Here is a 23695-nt window from a genome sequence, read left to right as displayed (position 1 = left end):
GTCAGCGCTGGTCGACCTCACGACGCCTCCTCCGCCAGCACCGACACCGGTTCCACCTCCGACGCCGTCCCCGGACGACGTCATTCCCCAGTTTAGCCCCGGTCCGGGCCCGTTGGTGAACGCTTCATCTACTGCCAGGCTCCGATCGTTCCTCCTGTTTATCGGGAGTCGGATGTCGAGGGCGACTGGGAGGGGTCTGATGATCCTATGGCCGCTCAGGCCCAACTTTCTCAGGACTGGGCAGAGGAATTGGGGGATGCCAGCGGTCTGGATACCTCCCCGGATGCTGGTTTCATCTCTACACCGACTGTGGCCTCGGAGGAGGGTGCAGCCTTCTCAGTGGTGCTGCGCAAGGCGGCCGAAGCCCTAGGGCTCGAGTTGCCTGCTGTGGCCGTGAGGACAAACGTCCTCACTGAGGTCCTTCAACCGACAGCAAGCTCCACTGAGCCTCTGCTGTAGTTTAATGAGGCCCTCATTGACGTTCTGCAGGGCACTTGGTCCAAGCCCTCCACAGTCCCTCCTGTGGACCGGAACGTTGCCCGGCGCCACCGCCCTGCTCCAGGCGACCCCGGTTTCCTTTCCCAACACCCCACCCCCGAGAGTCTGGTTATCCAGGCCTCAACCTCCCAATCCTCCATCCCGTCCGCTCCTCCGGATCGGGAATCCAAGAGGTTGGAACAGTTTGGCAAGAAACTGTTCTCGTCCCTGAGTTTGGGACTGCGGTCTTTAAATACCGCTTGCCTTTTGGACCGTTATTCCCACTCTCTGTGGGATACAGTGGAGGACGTGCTGCCCTTGTGCCCGGTGGAGGCCCGGGCACGACTCGCTCAAGCACTTGCTCACGGTCGAGATGCAGCACGGCATGCCATACGGTGTGGACTTGACACCACGAACTCGCTGGGTCCGGCAATATCCACCACGGTGGCGCTTCGGCGTCACTCCTGGCTGAGGTCCACGTCATTTTCGGGGGATGTCCAGAGTTCCCTCATGGACATGCCCTTTGATGGCACTCGCCTTTTTGGTGAGAAGGCGGACAGTGCGCTGGCTCGGCCACCGGCCGCAGAACCAACCTGCACGTGGTCGCGGACGTGGATTCCGCCGAGGCGGTGCTGGAGGTCAACGTGCCGGTAAGTCCACATTCACCCCGGCAGCATCCGCCTCAAAGCCCTCCTAGTCCGAGCTTTCAGGCCCATTCAACGCCAGTGGGCGGCAGAGTTCGCCATCACCTGCTCCACTAGCGCTCCATCACGTCGGACAGGTGGGTGCTGCAAATCGTCCGAAGGAGCTACTCCCTCCCCTTCGAGACGACCCCTCCAGCCATGCCACCGCTGAATCACCGTATGTCGGGGGATCATTTGCATCTTCTACGAGAGGAAGTTTCGGCCCTCTTGGTCAAAGAGGCCGTCGAGCGCGTTCCTGGTCCAGAAGTAGGTCTTGGTTGTTATTCCCACTACTTTTTGGTTCCCAAGAAGGGCAAAGGGGGCCTACGCCCGATCTTGGACCTCAGGAGCGTCAACGCCTTTCTCTGGAAGGACCGGTTCAAGATGCTCACTTTAGCTCAGGTTCTGGCTGCCCTAGACCCTGGAGACTGGATGGTAGCGTTGGACTTGCAGGACGCTTATTTCCACATCCCCGTCCTGCCGGCCCACCGGCATTACCTGCGGTTCACGGTGGGTCAGGAGCACTTTCAGTTCACCGTCCTCCTCGGCCTCACCAGTGCCCCTCGGGTGTTCACGAAAGTGATGGCGGTGGTCGCAGCTCATCTGCGCAGATCAGGGGTTCCAGTCTTCCCCTATCTCGACGACTTGCTGTTGAAGGCGGGCTCGCCCCAGCAAGTCGTCTCCCACCTCCAGACTACGGCTGACCTCCTGCACTCACTGGGGTTCTCCATCAATGTGCCGAAGTCGCACCTGAGTCCCTCCCAGAAGCTCCTTTTCATTGGAGCGGTTCTCGATTCGGCGCAGTTCCGGGTCTATCCGCCGGAACAGCGGGTCCAGGACATTCAGGCCCTGATTTCCATCTTCCGGCCTTTGTCCTGGATTTCGGTCAGGTTGGTGCTGCGGCTTCTGGGGCTGATGGCCTCCTGCATCCTGTTGGTACCTCACGCCAGGTGGCGGATGCGGGCTCTGCAGTGGGACCTGAAGTTTCAGTGGGCCCAGCATCGAGGCAACCTGTCCGACCATGTCTTGATCTCGGAGGGCACTGCGAACCAGCTGCAGTGGTGGCTCACGAATCGCGATTGGGTCAGCGGCAGATCCCTACCCCAACCGGAGCATGTCGTAGTGACGGATGCGTCCCTCCTGGGATGGGGGGGCCATATGGGAGGGGTCGTGGACCCTTTGTCAGGAGGCTCTGCGCCTCTGGACATGGCTGGCACATCAGGGCATCAACCTGGTGGTTCAACATCTGGCGGGCTCTCTGAACGCCAGAGCAGACGAACTCAGCCGCCGGTGCATGATGGATCACGAATGGCGTCTGAACTCGGACGTGGCGCAAGGTCTCTTTCTGCAGTGGGGAGAGCCTTGGTTAGATGTATTCGCCACCGAAGAGAACGCGCAATATCAGCAGTTCTGCACGTTGGAATTTCCAAGGCGGCACTAGCTCGGAGACGCTTTTCGTCGCGAGTGGAGTTGCGGTCTGTTTGCCTTTCCGCCTATACCACTTCTGCCCAGAGTGCTGAAGAAGATCAGGCGCGACCGGGCCCAAGTCATCTTGGTGGCTCCGGATTGGGCACGAAGGTACTGGTATCCCGAGCTACTCAGTATGTCCATCGATCCCCCGATACGACTGCCTCTTCAGGAGGACCTTCTGTCGCAGCAGCAGGGGACGGTCCTCCACCCGAACCTGTCCAGCCTCCACCTCCATGCGTGGAGATTGAGCGGCGGCAGTTGATGCCATTTGACTTGCCGCCTGAAGTCTGTGATGTCATTCTGGCAGCCAGGCGTCCCTCCACAAAGACGGTATACGCCTGCCATTGGAACAAATTTGTGGCATGGTGCACAGCAAAGGCTGTGGATCCCCTTTCTGCCCCTCTTTCTGAGGTTCTCCTCTTTCTTCTTTCCTTGGCCCAGCAGGGCTCTGCTCTGGGCACCTTGAAGGGTTATCTTGCTGCAATCTCTGCCTTCTTAAGGCTTCCTGATCAGCCTTCTCTTTTCAAGTCCCCTGTTGTTTCCCGTTTTCTCAAGGGCATTACTCATATGTTCCCTCCTGTTCCATTCGTAATGCCTCAGTGGGACTTGAACCTTGTTCTTACTTTTCTGATGTGCGCTCCCTTTGAGCCCCTTCACAGCTGTCCACTTCGTCTACTGACTCTGAAAACTGCCTTCCTGGTGGCTATCACCTCCGCTAGGCGGGTGAGTGAGCTCCAGGCTCTGTCAGCTAAGCCTCCCTTCCTTTCGGTTCATCCGGATAAGGTTATCCTCCGGACCGTCCTTCTTTCCTTCCTAAAGTCGTGACTCCCTTTCACATCGGGCAATCTGTCACGCTGCCCACCTTCTTTCCGCCTCCGCATCCTTCAAAAGATGAAGAGAGGCTCCACCGTCTGGACCCAAAACGTGCGCTGTCCTTTTATTTGGCCCACACAACCAGTTCCGGGTGGACGACCAACTTTTTGTTGGATATGTAGGTGCGAAGAAGGGTAAAGCTGTGCACAAGCGGACCATCTCGCGATGGATCGTGTTGTGTATTAAAATCTGCTGTTCTTTGGCGAAAAAGGTCCCTTCTGTTGGGCTGCGAGCCCATTCCACCCGGGCCACAGCGGCGACAACTGCCCTGGGACGGGGAGTCCCCTTGCAGGACATCTGTCAGGCGGCAATGTGGGCTTCACTGCACACGTTCGCCAAGCACTATTGCCTGGATAGCCAAGTCCGGAGAGATGGCCACTTTGGCCGTTCTGTTCTCCAGGACTTTCTGGTGTGATCTTGGTTCGCAGGCCCACCTTCGGGGTTGGTATTGCTGCGGTATCTATTCTAAAGTGAGGAATCTAACTAACGTGTTTCTTTCAGATGAACAGGTTACTTACCTTCGGTAAAGATGTATCTGTAAGAAACATTAGTTAGTTAGATCCCTCACCGACCCACCCAGCCTCCCTGTTCTGCGAACCGACATCTAGGGTCAAGGTTCTCCCTTTCAGGGCCCTAGATTTTTTGGCACCAGTGTCGGTCTCTTGCATGGCTCAGCGTCCCTGTTACGGAAAGCTATGTATAAGAACTGACGTCAGCGAGCGAGGGCGGCGTCAAAGTACTCCGACGACGTCATTCCGGCGCACGACGCCGACGACGGACGCGGAGCCGCAGACGACGCCTAGCGACGTGCAAGGGGTATTGCTACAGAAATCTTTCCGGATCCAGCCTGACGCCTTGGGATATTCTAAGGTGAGGAATCTATTCTAAGGTGAGGAATCTAACTAACTAATGTTTCTTACAGATACATCGTTACCGAAGGTAAGTAACTTGTTCTTCTGGACTGGAGGCAAGAGAGGTAGAGGTGGAAAGGTGTACAGGAGTCCCGTGCTCAACTCTAGTTTCAATGGCTCTGCTAGAGAAAGAGAGCCTTCTCAGGAACTCCAGGGTACAAAAGTTGTGAAACTACACAGTCTGGGCAGTGGCAAAACGATCTAACGAGAATTGTTTGAAGATTCCCTATGCCCCCTCAGGATGTAGACATAATTTATGATCCTCGAGGTGCCATCTGCTCAGTTGAACCACCCTGACATTCAAAGATCTCACAACCAGTAATATGCCCTAATGGTTAAGTCAACTCGAGGCAAAGAGCCTGGTGCTGTCCATGAGAACATGCACAAGCCTCCTCTTGATGGATAGCAGGAAGTCCTTTAATATCAAGCTGATAACCCACAACTCCAACACTTTGATGTGGAGTTAGGTTTCTGCCGGGGACCAAAGTCCTCATTATCACATGACCACACCATACTAGCAGTGACACATCCATCACCACCACCAACTATGCATGGGGGAGGGACAGGGGTCTGCTGCTGGAAATGCTGTCAAGCAGCTACCACTGTAAATCTTTTGCAGTCTCCTCCGAAACATGTATGGAATCCAAGGAGTTCCCTTCATGCTGGGTCTACTAAGATTTCAGATCCCACTGGAGAGCCTACATATGCCACCTGACATTTCCGGCAAGCAGGATACTGGAACACAATAGGCAAGAACCCTCAGAGTCACTCTCATAGACACCGAGGACCGAGCCTGAAACATCCGGATTATAGTCCAAGACTCGTTGTGATGGAGGAGAGGCACAAAACTGCACCATATTCAAAGTGGCTAAAATAAAAGGGAGTCTCTGCGAAGGAGTCGGGTATGACTTTGGAACTTTGATAGTAGACCTCAACAATGTGAGGAGGTTAATTTACGTCTGGAGGTGGTCTACGACTGACTGTGGAGGACCGCCTTCAACAGCCAGTCACCAAGGTAGGGCAAAACTGCTATCCTCAATCTCTGAAGATGTGCTGCAAACACTGCTATCACTTTAGTGAATGCCAAAGTGAAGCACAGCAAGTTGGAAATGCTCCTGGTCTACCTTGGAACACAAGTAATGTCTGAGAGACTGCAAGATGGGTAAATCAAAATATGCATCCTGCAGGTCTAGGGCTACCATCTTGTTGCCCAGATCTAAGGCAGACAGAACCTGAACCAATGTGAGCATTCTGAATTTGCCCTTCTGTAGGAAGGCATTCTAAAAGATCTAAAAAAGGACGAAGGCTTCCATTCTTCTTCAGCAGTAGCAAATAGGAGGAATAACATGCAGTCTCTATTTCCGACGAAGGCAGCCTCTCTATGGCACCTTTGCACAAAAGTGCCTGTACTTCCTGAAATCGAATGGCCACGTCGGCCTCTAAAATCCACACTAATGTGGAGAGGTTGAAAAGCAACAGAAGGGTATAGCTCCATTGGACAACTATCTGATTTAGCCTGATGCTACCTCTGGAGAAAGTGTGGGATCCAGGCTCCTACTAGGGGGTCATGAGCCGCTATGGGCTAACTAAAGCAACTTGGAGGCTGCTGCGGCAGGGTTGGGGGACTGAGAGGATCCTTGCCCTGTGGACCAGGATGTTGCCTCTCAGTATCTTTGTCCCCTATCCTGAAAGGATCGCAGGACTTGTTATGGCAGCGGGGGTCAGGGTCATTAGAGGGGTAGCTGGCGTTGTCTGTATGCCAACCCTCTATAGAATTCCCAAAAGGTGTGGAGGAAATTGCCTGGTAGGAGCAGAAATATCCAAGGAATGTGCCATGGCTCGACTCTTCCTGAAGTTTTCCACAGCAGAACCGCTTTCTAAGCAAGCATGCAAGACATGTGAAATGGAATATCCTTAAGGGAGGCATCCCCAGAAAATCCAGTAGACTTTATCCAAGCATGGCGATGGAGTAACACGCTGCTACCGATTTCTCTGCCTAAGCCATCAGTGGTGTACTAGCCAGACCAAAATAAAAATATTTGACCGCATCCTGGCCATACTGAATGGCTTGCACCAAGGAGGCCAGGTGGTCTTCAGGAACTACCGGCAAGATGTCACTGACCATATCCCAAAGGGCGTGCATATAGTGGCCAAGCAAACAACTTGTGCTGACTGCCCTCAAAGATAGGCTAACTGACGAGATCATCCTTTTCCTGAATGCCTTAAGCCTTTTTGACTCTCTGTCTGGAGGTGGGCAGAGAAAGAGTTGGGGTTCATCTTGCTAGCAGAGGCTTGATGCACCAAACTCTCAGGAATGGAATGCTGAGTCAGGATATCAGGGTCATCTGGCTCCTTGTGGTCGATAGACAACCTGTATGTTCACAGATGGGCATGAACAAGACTTTGGCAATGTGCCCATTAAGAAATGAGTCACAGCTTCACTAAAGGGCAACTAAGACTTAGTGGAAGTCTGGCCAGCTTGCAAGATGTCTGTCAGGACATTAGCTTTGACCTCCACAATGGGACGTTATAGGTCCAAAACCTTCGCTGCACGTCTAATGACCACAGCGAAGGCAGCATGTTTTCTGTTGGTGTGAAATCAACTTAGTGTTAGGAGATGTATCAAGGGCACTGGCCTCCTGCAAGTCCATATACAAATTGTTGTCATCGTAGTGAGGGATTAACACATCTCCATCGTCAACACTGTCAACTCCAAATGGAGGCAGGCTCTGATCAGAGTCTGAATGAAACAGCTGGTGTAGCACCAGAGGGTGGCAGAGGTAGTGTTCTGTCACAATCATGCTAAATGGGACCGGGCGTGTCAATGGAGATTCCAGACAGAACATAGTTCGTGGCTGAGACAAATTTGGCTCGGAGTCGGACTCTGATGTGCAGCTTTATTTTATGTTCCTGGATTTCTTTTGGGTTCATGAGAGCACATTTCTCACAAGATTTGGCGTGGTGACCTGACCCCAAACACCAAAGCATATTTTGTGTGGGTCTGTCACGGAGGTTTGCGACAGTCCCTTCATGATTTAAACCCTGTAGTCTTCAGATAGGATATATTTCCCTTGCACACTGGTTTAAAGTTTTGTAGAAAAAATCTTGCAAAAAGTTTGTCAAAAAGATAAAAGAAAGGGAAGAGTGGCGCTCCTGATATATATCTGAAAGTGCAGAAAGTAGCTCCATGATAGCGGCGCTGGACATACTGGCTAGCTTTGGTCGCAACTCAGGGTTCAGAGTTAACTGGGCTAAATCGCACCTCTACGTCTTGCACGGGGACCCTCCCAGACTCCCTGCCTCCTGTCCTATTCGGGTGGCAAAGGATGGGTTTAAATATCTCGTAGTGTATGTCACCACCAATAAGACCCTGCTGTACGAGCACAACCTCAAACCGCCGCTGCTCCGGCTCCAGAGGGAGGCGAAATCCTGGCAAAACCTCCCACTGTCATTGCTGGGCCGAGCAGCGCTTTTTAAGATGTTATCGCTCCCGCGCTTCCTCTACGCGCTGCAAAACTACCCAGACCTGGTCCCGAACGGCTACTTTCTGGCGATCGAGACCGCAGTACGCACCCTCCTCTGGGCCGGGACGCCGCGTATCTCGCTGGCTAAGCTCACGCTGGGGTGGTACGATGGCGGAATAGCTCTCCCCGACATCCGTAAATACTATTGGGCGGCTCACCTGTCCGCGATTAACCAAGGGACCTACGGGGACGGGAACGACCCAGCGTATGGTATGGATAGGTGGTTGCTTCCCGGCGGGAATTATGACATAGCACTCTATTCTAAAAGAGGGGCGCGCGGACTCACCGGTCCGACGCTCCACTCGGTGCAGATATGGCATATCGCACAGAAGAAACTCGGCTGGTCTGGCGTCCTCACGATGGCCACGCCACTCTGGGCCTCCGAAGCACTTGGCAATCTCAGGCGCACCAAGGGGTTCCGTAACTGGGACCTGATTGGCATCTCCCAGATCAAAGACATCTGGGGGCCTACGGGGGTCCGCACTTTCGCCCAAATGAAAGAAGCATACGAGCTGGCAGATACTGAACACTATAGGTACTTGCAGATAAGTCACTCCCTGCAGGCCAATATCCCACCGGAGGCCAGCTGCCGCCCGCCTCCCCCCTCGAAGATAGGCTGCTGGACGGGCATCTCGCGGAACACGCCATCTCCCTCACCTACAAAAAACTTATCAATAACCCCCCAGATGTGCTTCTCCCCCTAAAAGCAAAATGGGTCGCGGAAGGGTTGGAGATAGATGACGAGGAGTGGCTCTACGCCCTGGCCTCCCCACGGGAAGTCGCGATATCGGCCCGATTGCGGCTCATTCAGCTGAAGATCCTACATAGAGTTTACATCTCTTGCACGAGACTACACATGATGGGGAGGGCGGACACAGCACGCTGCAGGAGGGGTTGTGGGTACACAGGAACGTTTTTCCACATACTGTGGGGCTGCCCGAAGATTCAGAGGTACTGGAGAAGAGTGGTGCGGTGTATGGAGGAGGTGTGGGAGGTGGAGATTCGCCCTGAGGCTAAAAGATGCATCCTTAATATATGGGAACCAACCGACCTGCCGCCAAAAGGGAGGCTCTGGGTCACACTTGGCCAAATGGTTGCGAAGAGGAACATAGCTAGGCTCTGGGGAAGCGCTGTTCCGCCAAAACTATCAGATTGGACCAATGATATGGACTGGTGCATGCTGCAGGAAAGAACTGTGTATGTTGCAAGAGGGTGCCCTAGTAAATGGGTTGAGGTATGGACCAAGTGGAACGATTTCAGGGGCGGCATTTGTGAACCACCCGCCATCGCGCAGGAAGAACCCGGAGATGTCTAGTATCCTGCTGGTGCGGTTAGGGTGTTGGGAGGGGGGTGGCGGCTGCAGCCCCGAGCCTTGGACACGGGAGACAAGTGTGGTGTGGACCGGTAGCTAAGGGGAGGGAGGGGGGGGGAGTTTGTTGAGTTTGTTAGTTCGATTGTTTGGCACTATAATGCAACTTGGGGCACTCTGCCCATATCTTGGTGGACATTCTGAAGGACACTAGATTTGCCACATACTAGCTACACCTTGGTACACCGGTATCCTTCAACGCCGCCGTACCTCCGGGCTGACGGCATATGGGCTGTGTGCTTCGAGACATATGCAAGTTAATTACCGCGGCCGGCCCATAAGGGTTGTAGGCTCTCTGCTGTGTACCTTTGACTCTTAATAAAGGTTTTTGAAAAAAAAAAAAAAAAAAAAAAAAAAAGAAAGTGCAGAAAGAAAGTAACTGATGCCAGCATGCAAAGGTGGTGCCTATTTTGGCTCCACTCCATCATTTCCAGGGCAGGATGAGGTCAGCGTGAAGCCGCATGACACCATCAACTGGTGTGCGGAAGCATTGCTGTAATAAGCTTCTAGATCCAAGCTTGCACCTGGGGATTATTCTAGAGGTGAGGAATCTACAGTTAGAAGTATCCAACAGCAATATATTTAGATAGTTCCTCCAGTCACAGATGAAAAGGCAACACCAGTATACAGAGGTTATTGTATCTTCTCAATTAGATTTTAATTCATTGAAGGGTGGCAAAAACGTAACACGATTCCATCTTAAACTGGACCTTCCTCATACGCGATTGCCAGATTTCATAACATCATACAAAGCATGGTTGGTGATGACCAGACACAAAAAGAAGGCAATGCCATACAACTCTGTTGACATTGGTTGAAAGAGGAAGACTACATGTTCTTCACTAAACACTTATTAATTATATGACATGTGGCACTACCATATCGCTGATCAGACATTTCACTGTCCTTTCGATTAAAGTGCAAGGTTGACCAAGGTTTCTTTATGCTTCATGAACAACTATATTGTTGCAAATATATTTACATTCTTGTGTTGTCCGTTTGCAGGTATCCATATTTCGATTCACACGTGTGGGCATTCTTCGTATACCTTATAGTTCATGCGATGGAGCCACTATAAATGTCATATGCAACTGTACAGAATATAAAACATTAAAATTATGAAAGCATATATTAGGAGTGTTTCATAATTTTTAAGACCCTGCCGATCCAGCTAGCATAAATACTATTTATTATTGAGTGTTGTTCTCACCCTCTTGGTGCAAACGGTAACTTGGGGCATACCATGATGTAACTTAGGTCAAATCTTTAACATGGGTGCTTTGTAACATCATAACATATGCCCTCTCTTATTTCATAGTCTTGGTTTCATGCATATCAAAGCCACTGATATCTCAAATTAAACATCAAAAATATGTCAAAACAAACCACCTATCTAACAAAATATTATATAGTAAATCTCATGTAAGTGAAGAGACTTGCGTATAAAATTTCTAACACATATATCTTATCACAGCCCACTATGCATCTATGCTTCTAAACAGTTGCATCCATAATTTGATAATTTTCAAATAGAGGTCAAACAACTGTGGGTCCAATTGTAACAAGTCCCATCAAGAATAATGGGCACTCAGCTCTTAAGCCGAAGTAAGCCATGTTCATTGTTTACTTTCTAAAGAAATGATACTTTCTGATTGTAGCATTCATTGCTTGGATTCTGTTGTCTAATATCTGGTTTGTAGTTACTATTCCATAATTAACCAATAAATCAGGATCACCTGGATTATGCAATGGTCAGGGTGTTCACATTTTCCAACAGCTTTGAATCGTTGAAGAAGGAACAATCGAGGGACTTCAATAATATGATACCGCATGTAATCATATCAGAATCAGGCGAGGGGAACAAAAATTAATCAATAAAGCAATGAAGGCTATAGTAAAGTTAGCTTTGGTTATAAGACCCTAACATATGTTTTGAAAAGCCAGAGATATTCAGTGAAAAAACAGAGTTAAAGTGCAATTATGGAGACAAAACAAATCCTAAAAAACACAGAAATTGACCAGTTATAGAACAAAATATGCATAACTCGCGCCCCTGTTCATGCACTTCTGGAAAGACCTTCGGCACTGGTTTCCAGGAACTGTCCAATGATATTAAGTAGAGTGGTCTTTGTCCGGAAGTGAGGGCGAAATCTAGATTCAAAATCAAATTTACAAGGATACAAAGGAAAAGTCACATTTGCCCTTACTTCCTACCTGAAGATGAGAGATACTACAAACATAGGGCAGCACGATACAATTACTAATTTATCAATTCATGTTTGCAAATCAATTTACAAGTAAATCTTAGGGACCTCACCCTGTAAACTAAACTTCATTAATTATATTCACAACTCAACTAACATTTGAACAGGTCATTGACTGGCTGAATTGCTTAAGAAACAGCAGCAGAGAGGCACTGCATAAGAAGTGAAATAATCCCAAAATACAATCTAACATAGACGGTTGAATGATGGCTGTTTTCCAACACACAAAGCGGTCCTGGGAACTCTCAACAAAAGCAGGGCATTTTAAAACCTCTTGATTATAGTAGTGCAAAAGAAAAGAAAAAAAATAACAGTAGGCTAATCGACGAAGTGACAGTCAAGAGACGGCCATAATAACGGAGCGTATTTGCACCGTTCAGCTCGGGCTGAATGAGCATTCTATCTATCTATTTTTTGCCCTGATGATGACCTCAGAAATTTGTATCAGCCCCACTATTCTATGAGGTCGAAATGCGTTGACACATTGTCTTGGGGATTAAAAAGAAGTACCATCTCAACAAAAAACCGTCAATTATGTCTAAAAAATAATCCACAGGTTCGATAAGAACTAGAAATCAGATTGGACTAGGCTGAGTGTGGTAATATAAGATTGGTTAGCTAACCCTGTGTACTGTCTGTGGGGCATAACACAGATTGATGTGAGTTATTCTGGACTCATTGAAAACAACTCACGTTCTGCTTAAATGTTTTGTTTCATGTTGCTTCTTGATTTGTGTAGAGCTATGTAAAATTGTTTTAATGTTTGTATGATGTTTATACCAAACGGATTAGATTACAAAATGAAAAATTATGAAGACGATTTGTAAATTATGAAATGAGATAAATCTCTAGCACCATAGATAGATGTGTATATTGTGCTTTCTCAATTATTATTTTTATATTGGCCTTGTGGGGTACTTGATATGATATTGTATTGTTTGCTAACACAGACACCACAAATCTATGAAGAATCAGCAAAATGAAGTTATCATACTTTCAGAAATTCTTAACATAAAAAACATACCCGCTGTCCGTGAAAAGAAACTCCAAATGTGTCATATAAACTTCCCAAAGTGACACATTATAGCGATGAGCCAGGGAGAGCGCGATTTTGTAGACATTTTCCTCAAGCGTTCTGTAAAGAGACATAGCTGTTAGAAGACAGAACCGTAGATGTACACCGAATATACCATGCATACAGTTATAATACCAGTTACTGGGATTTGCGATAACTGTACCGTACATCAAGTTAAACCATAATAACTTAACTCTAGTTTTATTTGCAGTTATGTAGCACTGTATATTCTATTGCAATCCTAGGAAACAACTCGTGGGAGCACCTTCACACACACAAATTTCATCAGTCAGATCTTGAACTCAGTGAGCCATATTACTACTGAATACCAAAACAGACATGCCGACACTTATGCTTTGAGGCCATGAGTGTTACTCTGTCTCACAATGTGTTACTGCTCGCTCAGATTCTATTCCTAATCCCCCTTCACAGTTCCCTTGTTTATTTGGTTGAGCCATGGTGGGATGTGTAATCCAGACAGCACAAGCCCTACGCTTATGGTTCAGAATGTGCTTCAATTTTATGTATATATATATTAAAATAATTATGTCATTTTCTGCAAAAAAGAGAGAGGAATATACAAACCTGTGGGGGGGACAGAATGTAAATTCCCTGACAGGCACCATTGAGCATCTCAAGCAAAGGTGCTCTTTTCTATATAATGATACATATTTAGGTGACCACGATCATGGGATTGATTCTTGATGTATATATTTAACAGTCGTCCAATGTTGGTGGGTACATTTATCATGAGACACCAGTGCAGTGGCTAATTTGTAAAATAATGAGTGCCAGGCCTAGTGCTCACACTGCCCTGAAGCCCAGCTGAGCTATTAAACGTCAGCGCACCCAATACCAAGAATGCACAGGCTTGAATCCCTCTAATGCCTCTTTAATCCACTGCCAGACACTACCTGGCCCTTTATCTCACTCTGGCAGGTTCCTGCTTTCACCCCTTGGGACAATGTTTCTGCCTTTCTCTTCCTCCTTCTTTCATGTTTGTGCATTTTTCTTGCTCTCGGCAAAAGTCTGTATAGGAAAAAAGTGTCGGTCCCTAAAAATGAGTGCCAGTGGGCCCCACCGTCTTAAGTTAAGCACTTTAAAGTTATTTTAAGGCTCTACTTCGCCTCTTCCAAACACAGTATGTTATTCAAAAGATGGCAGCGATTCTCCTCCTGCAGTGACTCGAACACAGGACTGTTTCCCAACAATCATAGGACTATCAACACATTGTTCACTGAAAGTAAAAAAGGACTCAATGCTCTATCCTAAACAACTATACCAGGCCTTCAATGTAGTCACTCTCACGGCCATTCATGTACCTGCCCTATCATAAGTATTTCAATGCTTGAGCTACATTACCTCACCTCCTCCACACCTCCCCCCTCTCACAAACTACAACTACCTATGTGCAGGATGCAGGACTGCAGACTGGATTGATTCTCAGCAGGTCAACTGTATACCCTCTTTCATTGCTCCCATTGCAGCTGCAAAGAAATTATAAAGGACACAATGCTCAATATTAAGACTTGAACCCCTAACGAACAAGTTACTTACCCTCAGTAAGTATATATCTTTAAGAGACATAGATTAGTTATGGATTCCTCACCTTAGAATTATCCCCAGGCATCAGACTGGATCCGGAGAATTTTCTCCCTCAGCAGTACCCCTGTGCGTCGATAGGTGGTATCGTTCGGCTCCACGTTCGTCGTTGGCGTCGTGGTAGCTGGAATGACGTCGCGGTATCTACTAAGATGCCGCCCTAGTGTGCCGACGTCAGTTCTTTACACGACATTCCACGCCAGAAGCGCAGACCCATGCAAGACACTGACCACCGGTGCACAAAAACTAGGGCCCTGAAAGGGAATCCCTTACCATAGAAGTCAGTTCGCAGAATGGGGAGGATGGGTGGGGCGGTGAGGAATCCATAACTAATCTACGTCTCCTATAGATATATCGTTACCGGAGGTAAGTAACTTGTTCATCTGAAAGAGACAATTAGTTATGGATTCCTCTCGGATGTGGACGTGAACATCGTCTGGGCGGTTTTCGCCTACAGGCCTAATTATGCCTGTGAAACTCTGACAGCTTCCATCGCAATAAACTGGAGAGAATTATGAAAAGATATAATGCTTCTTGATACACTTTTGTGGTATTAAAAGCCCTGATGAAGTTCTCATAGTGGGAACAAAACGCGTTGGCTGAGCTTTATTTACTACTGAACTATAGAAAAAACATTTTTAAATAAAGGCTTTTTTGATACTACTAGAAGTGTTTTGAACTTCATTGCCTGGCGCACCCCCACTTGTAGCAAGTTATGGATTCATCACCTTAGGATAGATACCCCAGCAATACCAATCCCGGTGGTGGGTCTGCAAACCAAGTTCACACCAGAAAGTCCTGGAGAACTGAACGGCCGAAGAAGCCGTCTCTCTGGACTTGACTGTCCAGGCAGTAGTGTTTGGTAAACATACGCAGTGAAGCCCATGTAGCTGCCTTGCAGATGTCAAGAAGGGTGACTCCATCTCCCAAAGCAGTAGTGGCTACTGTTGGCCTGGTTGAAAGGGCACGCAACCCCACAGCAGGTTCCCTTTTCGCTAAGGAATAGCAGATTTTGATGCAAAGAACGACCCATCGGGAGATGGTTTGTTTTTTCACGGCCTGACCTTTCTTGGCGCCCACATAACCAACAAAGAGCTGGTCATCCACCCGGAATGGTTTTGTGCGCTCCAGTTAGAACGAAAGCGCACGTTTTGGATCCAGACGGTGGAGCCTGTCTTCCTCTTTAGAGGGATGCGTAGGAGGAAAGAAGGAGGGCAAAGTGATGGTCTGTTCTATTTGGAAAGAGGTAACCACTTTGGGAAGGAAAGAAGGCCTAGTTCGAAGGACAACTTTGTCCGGATGAACAGCCAGGAAAGGAGGCTTAGAACAAAAGGCTTGAAGCTCACTCACCCTGTGGGCAGAGGTGATGGCAGAATGCAGTTTTAAGTGTCAGAAGTCTGAGAGGACAGTTATGTAGCGGCTCGAAAGGAACGCACATAAGATAAGTGAGAACCAGGTTCAAGTCCCACTAGGGCATCACAAAAGAAGTTGGAGGAAACAAGTGAGTAATGCCCTTAACGAAGCGAGTTACAATAGGGGACTTGAAAAGAGAAGGTTGGTTAAGCAGCCGAAGGAAGGCCAAAAATGGCCGAATGAAAGCCTTTGAGAGTGCCCAGAACAGAGCACTGCTGGGCCAAAGAACGAATGAAGAGGAGAACCTCTAAAAGGGGGGCAGAAAGGAGATTCACAGCCTTTGCTGCGCAACATGCCACAAAACTGTTCCATCTACAGTTGTATACCGTTTTGGTGAAGGGATGCCTGGCTGCCAAAATAACATTACAGACTTCGGGAGGAAGATCGAAAGCTGTCAACTTTCGCCGCTCAATTTCCATGCAAGGAGGTGGAGGCTGGACAGTTTTGGGTAGAGGACTGTCCCCCACTGCCGCAACAGAAGATCCTCCCGAAGAGGCAGTCTGATCGGAGGATCAATGGCCATGTGCAATAGCTCGGGATACCAGACTCTTCGTGCCCAATCTGGGGCCACAAGAATTACTTTAAAGGACATGGCTAAAATGTGGTACAAACTTAGAAAGGCCCTAAAAATTCTGTACTTTAGTCAGCTGGCCCAGATATGGGTCGCACCAGGCTCTCCGGAGTGGACCAAGGACATACTGGCTTTACCGTTAAAAGATGTAGGTTTAGTTAAGTGGAAGCAGTTGTTGCCAGACAGTCAGTTGATATCGTGGGCTTGGTGCGAGCAGGCTATAGGTCCAAGGTTTTCGAGATTCAAACTCCTCCAGATTCAAAGTTGGTACTCGGCGTTGGGTGAGAAAATAGGAGATCCTAATGAACTTGAGGAAAAACTCCTGTCCAGCTTTGTGTTTAAGAAGGAATTTGCATTGTAGTACTGACTGATGCTTGAGACGGAAGACGGCGCGTTTACCTTGCTGGAAGATCTGTGGGGAGGATGCTTGCCAGGGACTGCGCTGGAAGTTCAATGGCATGTATTAATGTCTATGCTTTATAAAATAGTTAAACCTGCATTTCTAAGGAGGAACCATCTTTTTACTATGCATAGGGCTTACTGGACTCCACGAAGGTTATCCAAATTTGGGTCAGGAGGAGTGGTGGCGTGTCATAAATGTGGCAGTCAGAATGAAGATGATCTACACATGTTTATATACAGCCCGAAGATTCAGTCCTTTTGGGAGGCCGTGAGTAATTGCCTGTCCAGTATTTTAAATCTGCAGATTAAGGTAAGCGCTGAATTGGTTATATTTGGAAGAATGGATTAGCAATGTATTGCTACAAAGGACAGCGCAAAGTTGCTTTTCTATGCTGTGCTCTTAGCTCGCAGGGAGATTTGTAAACTATAGGTATCTCCGGCACCCCCAACGAAGGATGGTTGGCTGAAATCTATGAGTTACATTGCTAAGTTGGATATTTTGGATCAGGGGACAAAGAGATATGAATTTTGGACTCCCCTTTTGTCTTGGTGTGGTTAATGAAAGGGGTAACCTGAACAACGGTCCAATGATTAAGCCTTTATCTGCCTCAGCAGGATTGTAGTCTTCTCTGTGCGAGCAGGAGGACATGGAAAGGGTTTGTGGTCGAACTAAGGAGGAGGTCTCTCAGTAAAACCCTTGGGCGCTGTGTTGGGAGCCTTCACCTTTTTTTCCCTTTTCCAGCGCATGAGGTTTGAAAACCCAGGGTTGGCATCGTTAGAAGAAGGGTGGAAATGAGGCAAATGACAGAAAAAAAACCAAAGAATTACTTGGGCCCGGTCGCGCTTGATCTTCTTCAGCACTCTGGGCAGAATTGGTATAAGCGGAAAGGCGTATAGAAGACCGTAACTCCACTCCCGATGAAAAGCGTCGCCTAGCGAGTGCCACCTTGGAAATTCCAACGCGCATAATTGCTGACATTGCGTGTTGTCGTCGGTGGCGAATAGATCTAACCAAGGCTCTTCCCACTTGCGAAAGAGACCTGGCACCACCTCCGAGTGAAGACGCCATTCATGATCCATCATGCACCAGCGGCTGAATTTGTCCGCCCTGGCGTTCAGGGAACCTGCCAGGTGTTGAACTACCAGGGATATGCCCTGATGTTCCAGCCATGTCAGGAGGCGGAGGGCCTCCTGACATAGGGTCCACGACCCCACCGCTGCCAAGGTTCGGAGGCTGCTCCAGAGGGGGCTTTGGTGGACTGGCCCGCCCGTTGGCCCCCAGAACCACAGGAGTGGTTCCCACGTCCCGGCCGTGCTGGGGCTGAACAGCTTGCGCCGGCCTGTGGCTCTGGGCAGGACATGGTGAGGCACTCCTTCTGTTGCCATGAAAGGGGCGAAAGGCAGACTGAGCAGAGCTGGTGGTGGAGAGGCCCAAGGACCTGGCCGTAGCCCGAGAGTCCTTAAAGCGCTCCAGCGCGTTGTCTGCCTTGTCACCGAATAGGCGACGGCCATCAAAGGGCATGTCCATAAGAGCGGATTGGACATCCCCAGAAAAAACAGTTGACCTCAACCAGGCATACCGTCAAAGGGCTACCGACGTGGAAATCGCCCTGTCTAGTGAGTCAGCGGTATCCAGCCCACAGCGGATGGTAAACTTTGCTGCTTCTCTCCCTCTGGCAACTATCGGAGAGACTATGGACCGGGCCTTCTCCGGGCACTGAGGCAGCACTTGGGCAACTGTGTCCCACAAGGAGTGGGTGTAACAGCCCAACAGACATGCAGTGTTTACCGACCGCAGTCCCAAGCTGGAGGAAGAAAACATCTTCTTCCCAAGATGGTGCAGCGTTTTGGATTCCCTATCGGGTGGAGCGGTAGTGAATGCGCCCCGTGGAGGTGGAGGCTTGGACCACCAAGCTCTCAGGGGTGGGATGTTGGGAGAGGAAAGTGGGGTCGCCCGGGGCCGGGCGGTGGCGTCGGGCAATCATCCTGTCCACAGGATCCAAACAGCTCACTGCAGGTTGAAGCACCTCAGTCAGGAGGTTAGTCCTGTCACCAGCGGTAACTCGAGGCTGAGAGCCTTGGCCGCCCTATGCAACACCACTGCGCATGACGCTCCCTCCTCCGTAGCCAGGGTAGGAGGAGACAACATGCCAAGGTCTGGTGAGGTATCCAGACCACTGGCTTCCCCCATTTCCCCTCTCCAGTCCGGTTCATAACCTAACTGGTCGGTTAAAGGGTCTCCAGACCCCTCCCAGCCCTCCTTACTCTCCTGTGGATGCCAATCTGGTCTCAAAGAGCCAAGGAAGAACAGGGGCACAAAAGTACCTGTCGGCGCCGGATCCGGCGTTGGGCGACGCCGGTACGGCTCCGTGTCTACCTCGAGGTGGAGGCATGGCCCAGCCGACACCAGTTGCAGAAGTGGTGCTGGTGGAATCGGTGCCGGGGGAGGTATAACAAGGTCGACCGGCGTCGATCCGGACTCAGGCCTGGATCCAAGGGGACCCTGCGGTGCCGAGGCCGGAGCCGCCGGCGTCGAAGGCCCAGGGCCCCCAACCGAGACTGCGGGGCCTGAAGGACCGCCGGCGGAGTCGGCCTGCCCAAAGATAACATGCATTGCTTCGTAAAATTGATGAAGCTGGGCAGGGGTCGCTCCAGGAAGGGAGGGAAGCCCGGAGTGGGCCCTTTGGGTTCTGCAGGCAGAGAGGTGGGGGGCAACTCCTGCATCCCTCGTCGCGTCGGCCAGGGAGAAGTCGCACTCAGAGTGCGCAGACTTGGATTAAGAGTGATGATGGCTCCGCGACCGGTCCCTCGACCTCCTACACGACCGGGACCTTGAACGGTGTGGAGCCGTCTGCCGGGCCTCGAGAAGCTTTCGGGATTATGGTCCGGCAGTCGGAGCACGACTCGGGGTCGTGGTCGCGCTCCAGGCAGAAGAGGCACATGTTGTGCGGATCCTTCACCGACATCAGTCAGCTACAGGAACCGCAAGCCTTGAAGCGGGGCAACCCTCGTGCAGCAGGAGTCGATGGACTCAAAAAACGATGTCGACAAAAGTCAAGAAAAAGTCAGTCAAAAAGTGACTGGAGGTACCGCTCTCTCCTGATCTGCACTTGCTGGCACGGAAAAAGAGAGAACGGACGTCAGCGCGCGAGGGCGTTGTCTATGTAGCTACCGCGACGTCATTACGGCAATCGCGACGCCAACGATGAATGCGGAGTCGACCGACACCACCTTCCTACGCGCAGGGGTACTGCTGATGAAAAACTTTCCTGATCCAATCCGACGCCTAGGGGTAATTCCAAGGTAAGGAATCTATAACTAACTGTATCTTTCAGATGAAAAAAAAACACTGGGAAACTCCACTTACAGAATTCTTAATGTGAACTCTCAGCTGAAAGGATTTCAAAAGGAAATTTAGCAAAGTGGGGAAGAGACAAATAAACTGGAACCTAAAGGGGAAGAACACAAATTAACTGAAACATAAGTGAAAGAAATTATTATTAATTATAAATGCCTAGATGTGACCTTACCGTCCACTCATGGTAGACCTAAGGGCGGCTTAGCCATCTATGTTTCCAATTTAATTCCTTTTACGATCTCGGAAGTTCAGCTAGACTCGTCAATTTTTCAAATCCTTAAACTAGTTCCTGACAATAATTCCAGTTACTATCTCATTAACATGTATAATAACTCCTCACCTAGTGACTGTGTAAAATCTTTGTCGGAAATCACTCATTATATACAAGACCAAAAAGCTAAGAGTCACGAGTTAAACTGTCATATTGTGTGGGGTGGGGATTTCAATGTGTATCTGTGCAACAATCATGGTAAAGGTATCTGTGGGCTTTTAGACGAGCACGATGTTCCCTTGGCCCACTTCACTCATAATGCAGTGGGTCACGCACTAAATACCTGTATTTTCACATTAGAACTCGAATTCGCTAATACCCTAGTGTGTCCCGCTGTAGAGTTTAAAACGACCTTTCATGGTAGAGGTGCTACCACAACCATCGATTTTATCTTATGCTCTCAATCCTTAAAACACCGATTGAAGCAATTTACAACTGGCACCGACCCTTCAAGTGACCACTACCCAAATAGCATAACCATAGCACTAAATTCATCATCTCCAGCCTGCACAAAAACAAGCTTCTTAGCGCAGCACTCTCTGGAGATGAATAAAATTAATGGTTATACTGTTAAGTGGACGACGATCAATCCCGCAGAGATCACCAGTAAGATCATTCAAAAAACCCTTCCTCTCATCTACCATTGTTTGGAGACGTCATCTTCCCCAAAGCTGATTCTTTCCAGCTTCACCAAAATATTAGAAGTCATCAGACAAGAGCTCACCCGTTCCCATAAGACTCGTAACAATGATAAGGACTCAAGAGGGTGGTTTGATTTCCGCTGCCGTAAAGCGCAGCGTGCATTGAAAAACGCACTTCAAAATAAGACCAGGGACAAGCCCCAAATTGCCTCCTTGAGGAAAAATTATAAGATGGCACAGCAATCCCGTAAACGGGAAATAAAAAATAATCTCTGGGCCCAATTACACCAGAGTACTTTAACCAAGGACTCCACCATGTTCTGGAGAACAGTCAAGGCCCCTTTCCTAGTTGATGAAACTGCGATACAGCATCTAGATGTGGCAGTACCTGCTGATAAATGGGTAGCACACTACTCGCAGATTTTCGCGGATTACCCCTTGACAACTGAGTCACCCAGACCAGAGGCGGAAGCTCCTACTAGTAACAACATCTTCCCCATTGACCTCCATTTTGATCTAGAGGAGATAACCACAGCACTGACCGCCTCAAAGACCGGTAAGGCGCCCGGCCCAGACGGGGTTCCCTTAGACATATTTGTGAGCAATATAGATCTCTGGTCTCCAATTGTCATGCAGGTTATGTCTGCAGTCACCCAGATTGGCCCTCTTGATTCTTGGTCTACTTCTGTGCTCCTGCCTATTTTCAAAAAGGGAGATCGGGACAATCCAGCCTGTTACAGGCCCATCTCCCTTTTGGACTCCCTCGGCAAGGTAGCTGGGAGACTAATTCTGGAGCGATTAAGGGACTGGTCTACAGAGAATAAGATCTTAACTGACTTACAGTTTGGGTTTCAGGAGGGCTTGGGCACCGTGGAACAGGCCTTAAATCTGACTTTACTCATAGGCAAATACGTAGGGGCCAAAGGTGGTAAACTTCATCTAGTCTATGTGGATTTGAGTTCCGCATTCGATTGCGTGATCCACTCCAAGTTATGGGCGATTTTGAAGTATCTGGGCATCGATCTTGCACTGCTGAATTTTCTCCGAGAGTTATACTCGGACGCAAAAGCTTGTGTGAGATACGGTATTAAAGGGGAGCTTACTGAATCCTTTAATATCAAAAAAGGCGTAAGGCAGGGATGCGTCCTTGCTCCATTCCTATTTAACATCTATACTAACGGACTGGAGCAAGCGATGTTGGTTGACAGCAAAGATTTACCCTGCATAAGCTCCCGCCCCATTCCTGCATTACTGTATGCAGACGATTCAGTTATCCTAGCAAGGACACCGAATCAGCTTCAGATCCAACTAGATAAATATTGCAAATTTATGTCTTCTCTTGGTCTCAAAGTCAATAAATCTAAGACTTTTGTTATGAACATCGGGAAGAGAGCCCAAAAATGTAAATCTCTCCTTATTGAGAAGACCAGATTAGAAACTGCCACTACCTATCCGTATCTAGGTATCCTTATTGATAATCAACTGTCCTGGAAACCTGCGATATCCAGTAAAAAACTGCAGTTTCAACGCACAACATCTGCACTGACTTCGTTCTCTAGGAAACTGGGTAAGCCCGCTCCTACTGTGCTTTTGCAGATTTACCAAGCCAAATGTATGAGTGTGGCAACATACGGTGCCGGAGTCTGGGGCTATGTGTCCACAGACGAGCTACAAATTATAGAAAATTGCTTTCTGAAATACATATTAGCCCTCCCTCGTAGTGCTCCTACTTTCGGCACCCATGCGGAACTCGGCCGGGAGTATCTGACTGATATCATTAGCTACCAGCCGATTCTACTATGGCACCGTATATGGACCAAGGAGCAATGTCATCTAACTAGGTCACTAATATCTGACTGTCTCTCTTTGTCCCATTGGAAAAAGATTCCCTGGCTGCTATATGTATCGAGATTTTTAACAGATTTGAATCGCCCTGCATTTTTCACTGACCCTGAATCCTTATCGGATATATCCAGAAAATCCTTGAAAAAGCTTTGTGCTGATCATCTAAGCGATCTTCGTTTGTGTTCTGAACTTGTCAAAAAATCAAACGTTCATTTAACGATGGTCCAATCTCCTCATGGCATTCAATTGTATTTATCATTTTTTCTGTCAAATTATGAGAGGTATGTTTTAACCAGATTTCGGTTTGATCTATTTTATCGTCTTGTCTCACTGCCTGTGCCCTTAGTCTGGTCACGGGAACTACCAAACTGTCCCTGTGACGGTCTAACTTGCCAGTCAACCCTGCACGTAACCTTTTTCTGCGGTTTCTACAAGTCTCCGCGGAAACGATGGCTGGTTCCTTTGCTTCGACATTTAGGGCTGAGAAGATGCAGACCGGCTCTTTTGGCACTTCAATACCTAGATACCCCGTATATAGCCAAAACCGTAGCCTGCTTTCTTAAAGCCTGCTTGAAAACTCATTCTCAACTATTGGCAACTGTTTCTTAAGATTTTACTGATTGTTCGGCTATTATTCCTGTATATAGAGTGTTAGCGTTTACTCCTAATTGTCTGCTTTCCTCAACAGCCATCGAACAAACTGATTTTTACTGATTATTGTGTTATTATTTTTGTACTTAGAGTGTCAGTGCTTATATGTAAAATGCGTCACTTTTTAAGCAGCCAATGAGCAAACTGATTTTTATAATGTTGTAATCCTTTAAATGTACTTTTTATGATTGTAAACTCAATCGAAATAAAGTATTTATTGATGTTGACCTTAGTCATCAGAAAAAGAAAATGCTACCAAATAGTCCCAATGTTTTAGTTGTGAAAGTAGCCTAGG

The 23695-nt window shown here is 48.5% G+C and overlaps 1 protein-coding gene across 2 annotated transcripts in view; it reads right to left on the bottom strand.

Annotated features, from left to right (window-relative positions):
- The window catches only part of NBAS (NBAS subunit of NRZ tethering complex), a 2067161-nt gene that overhangs the window by 795363 nt on the left and 1248103 nt on the right, over window positions 1-23695 (bottom strand). For both annotated transcript variants that reach the window (XM_085610668.1, XM_085610669.1), the window contains one exon: window positions 12596-12706. In XM_085610668.1, coding sequence (XP_085466794.1) covers window positions 12596-12706 — 111 coding nt within the window. The remainder of the gene's footprint in view (window positions 1-12595; window positions 12707-23695) is intronic.

Source organism: Triturus cristatus, chromosome 6 (assembly GCF_964204655.1).
Source record: "Triturus cristatus chromosome 6, aTriCri1.1, whole genome shotgun sequence".
NCBI lineage: Eukaryota > Metazoa > Chordata > Amphibia > Caudata > Salamandridae > Triturus > Triturus cristatus.
This window is presented reverse-complemented; position numbering and strand designations above follow the sequence as displayed.